Raw genomic sequence first — 3,461 nt, 5'->3', positions numbered from 1 at the left:
TTAGGATTCACGACTTCTTCCTCGTCCTCGTTTGACAACAGCCACAAACTCCAGGCGCTGAATGTTTCTCATCACCAGGGAGAGCTGGTCAAGGAAAGTGTTGATGGAAATTCTGAAGAGGACAGGGTCTTCAGTAGTCCACCTACTAAAATTGAGAGAAACAGACACTATCAGGGAAATGATGGGGGATCCCTTCAGGTCCACCATACCACGTCTTCCCACTCACATTAAATCTACCAGTGTCTCCATTAGGACAACCCTAGAGTACACACTGCCTCCCAACCCTGAGGCCACCCCTACTCCAGGCTTTTGGAATACTGACACAGACAAGACAGTGGCATTCACTGTGAACTCCTGCTGAACCATCATTTGCTGGCGACGGGCAGTGGAGACCAGGGACCTGCGGGCCATGTCTGCCTCCACTGCAGACCTGAAAGGCACTGTTACAGAGCTGGGAGGAGATAAGGTTAAGGTACCATCCACCACTTAGTTTCCCTTTGCTTAGATACACTTCCTCGGCTTGCCTGGCAATGAGCCCTCTCGCCACCAGAGTCCAGTCACCTCCCCACTCGCCAGTGATTCGGGTCTTTTTCTACACCCTTCAGTCCGCTAAGGCAAGGAGTCTCCTTGTCCTGTCAGGATGTCAACTGGCGCACTGGACTACCCACACCACATCCGTCTGGCCTTTCCCTAGTCAGCTGTGCACCGTGTCCCCAAGGCCTTCCATGGAAGTTTTAGCGTCCCTATGATCTAGTAGCCCCTGGCGAGGGTCTCTTAGGGAAGGATACAACTCCAGGAGTCGATTTCCCGTTGTTGATGCAGTATCTCCGCTGGGTCCAGGGAGAAGTGGTGGGTGCTCATTGTGGAGAATGACAGCTGCCTCTTCAGCAGCTGCACCTGACCCCACAGGGCTCCCTGGGCTGGGACTGCCTGGAGCAGCCCGGCTACCAGGAGCAGCTGGGCTACTGGAATCTTGTGGGCCACTCTGAGGGAAGGTGCCATAGTCACCTTCGGTTGCCGAACTTTGAGAGCTAGGCTGGGCTTCGGAAGCTTGAGGACTCTGCTGCCCATCCTCGCCTTCTTCAGCCCCTGCTCTCCCATCTAGGCCCTCATCAGGGTCCTGCATAACTACTCTGGCTTTCCCCTCAGCACCCTAACCCGTGCCACTAACACAACCCTACCGCTCTCAAGGAAGTTCTTGTGCCAACGTCAGCGGGCTTATACAGGGAACAGCACGTGAAGCCAACTGCGCGTGTGCAAACAAGATCTCGCGAGGATTGGTTCCCGCTAAAGTAGCATTCTGTTCAGACGGGGAGGGGCATGGGGGCATAGCGGGTGGGGGAGGGGCGTCTCTGAGAGCTCAAAAAGTACAGCTCTCTCACACGGTACCTTCCCCAGGGACTTGTACTAATGGGATCCTCCAATAAAGGTTTCTTCCAAGCTGCCCCACCCATGAGTGGCACTGATCCCAACAAGCCTGAGGCTTCGGGAAGCTCAGCTCGGCAACAGGAGTGGGTGAGTGGTGCTGCCTGGGTATTCACGGAACCTGCTCAAGCTGACTGACCAGTGTCCTCAACACCCTGACATCTTAGGAGCCTGCTATGATGGTTCCGCACAACTGCCTCACCCAAATTGTTCTGCCTGGACCCACAACACTTTCGTACACAATTCAGTGCTCTTCAGCTGGGCATGGCCTAGTGATACTGATTAATGTGACTAAAGAGTAAGTTCGATAACTTTTCCACAAGCAGGGTGGGCTTATAGAAACCATTGGTCACAGCAGCAGCCTCTGGAGCCCAGTATACAAGCTCACCCTTTGTCACGTGGAAGAGATGTATTTATACTCTGAGTGAAGCCATGAGTGCTTTCAGGGGTAGAGCTGCTCTTGTGTTCCGTGTGTGTGTGTGTGGGGGGGGGTCTGCCCAGTTGTGTTTCCTGCTTGGATGAATTCAGGTGGTGAGAGACTGTGGGTTCCTCTTGGGTGTAGAAAGAGGGTGAGCAACCATGCATGCTGAAGACCAAGATGCTGTTGCAGTTGGGGATGAAGGATGAGGATACTCTGGAGTCACAGAGTCATTGGTGGCCCTGTTGGTGATGGAGAGGTAGGAGCCACAGGCGATGTACTCCTACCTGACTCATAGATGCCTCATACCTGTGGCATGATGTCTTGACAGACTCTGGAGGATCCAGGGCACTAGGATACAGACGGCATCCTTTGTCAGGCCTTTCTGAACATAATGGATGACGGTTTGGTCTACAGGCTGTATCAGTGCCTTGGGCACACAGCCAGAGCACTAGTAAGCAGATTTTTTCCCCCTATGTATCCTATTCAGTCTAGCCAAGTAGGTTGGGGATGTTTTGTGTAGTGTGTGGCTTATTGATAGCATAGGGAATATGTCCAGGGAAACAATGAGAAAGGAGACAGCTGGGGACTTGGTCTATTGGAGGTGAGTGGTTCCAAATTTGGAACAGAGGTCCAAGGGTAGCCTGGGCAGGGAGTGGAGGAGGTGGTGGTGGTGGAGGTGGTGGACAGAGACCTCAGGGTGATACAGAAATTTGAGTTATAAAGTCAGTGTTCATGGTGCCTTAAGCATCCTTCACTAGAGTTTTCATGTTACCTTTCCCTTCACTCATGGAATCAGAGACAGCCTTCCAGTATCTGGTCCCTCAGGATCACCCCCTCCAAGGTACAGTCCAGAAAGAATCCTCAGTGTATGACATTGCACTGATTATGTGATTAAAGAATAGGTTCTTGGTGGGCCGTTTTGCTTGCTAGCAGAGGGAAGAGTGGTGGCAAGTGGGCACCAGCTTCTCAAAGGTGTTGCCATGGATACGACAGATACATTTCACTGTCTGGAGCTGGTCTCTGTGTGCTGTACAACTGCAAACAGCACCATGGTACATATATCAGGCTGGTGGGCTGCTTTTCAACCACATACTGACAAGTATGGTATATGAGAATAGATTTCAGGGAGAGAAATTTCAGCTTCACCATTGAGTCACTTCCCTGTGAATTTTCAAGAATTACATTAATTCATAAAATTTTCTTCTTTTGCTATCTAGTCTGTAAACTTGACTAGAGCCCACCATTGCCTTGAAATTCTTTTTCCCCTCTTTTTCTTAACTTAATTTTTTTAAATTAATTATTTGTAAATTTCAATAATGCACCCCGATCACATTTACCTCCCAGTCCTCTCAGGTCCACCTCCACTCTTGTGACCTCCCCCAAAACAAAAGAAGAAAAAAAAAGGAAAAAAAATACAAAGTCCAAGCTGTGTTACCCATATACTCACTGGAGCATGGACAAATTCCCAGTGGCCAGTCTCTTAAAAGTAACCGACTCCAGTGCAAGCAGTGGGGATAAATCCCAGTGCCACTGCCAGTGGCCCCACAGTCTGCCCAGCCATACAACTGTTAACCACATTCAAAGGGTCTAGTTTGGTCCTATGCTGGTTCGTTCC

The 3,461-nt window shown here is 50.5% G+C and overlaps 1 protein-coding gene across 1 annotated transcript; it reads right to left on the bottom strand.

Moving 5' to 3' along the window:
- Nucleotides 1–1,256, bottom strand: LOC101996862 (EKC/KEOPS complex subunit LAGE3-like). The gene is made up of 3 exons (XM_005370675.2): nucleotides 789–1,256; nucleotides 323–451; nucleotides 1–145 (listed from the first exon to the last, which is right to left on the bottom strand). The coding sequence occupies exons 1-3, from the start codon at nucleotides 1,124–1,126 to the stop codon at nucleotides 1–3; spliced, it is 612 nt and encodes a 203-aa protein (XP_005370732.1). The 5' UTR covers nucleotides 1,127–1,256.
- Between the last annotated feature and the right edge of the window lie 2,205 nt (nucleotides 1,257–3,461).

This window comes from Microtus ochrogaster, unplaced genomic scaffold (assembly GCF_000317375.1).
Source record: "Microtus ochrogaster isolate Prairie Vole_2 unplaced genomic scaffold, MicOch1.0 UNK85, whole genome shotgun sequence".
Classification (NCBI taxonomy): domain Eukaryota; kingdom Metazoa; phylum Chordata; class Mammalia; order Rodentia; family Cricetidae; genus Microtus; species Microtus ochrogaster.
This window is presented reverse-complemented; position numbering and strand designations above follow the sequence as displayed.

Coding starts and splice junctions, on each gene's coding strand:
- LOC101996862 (XM_005370675.2), bottom strand. CDS start 1,126: ATGCAGGACCCTGATGAGGGCCTAGATGGGAGAGCAGGGGCTGAAGAA. Junction 452..788: donor GGAAATCGACTCCTGGAGTT/GTATCCTTCCCT, acceptor ATCTCCTCCCAG/CTCTGTAACAGTGCCTTTCA. Junction 146..322: donor AATGCCACTGTCTTGTCTGT/GTCAGTATTCCA, acceptor TCTCAATTTTAG/TAGGTGGACTACTGAAGACC.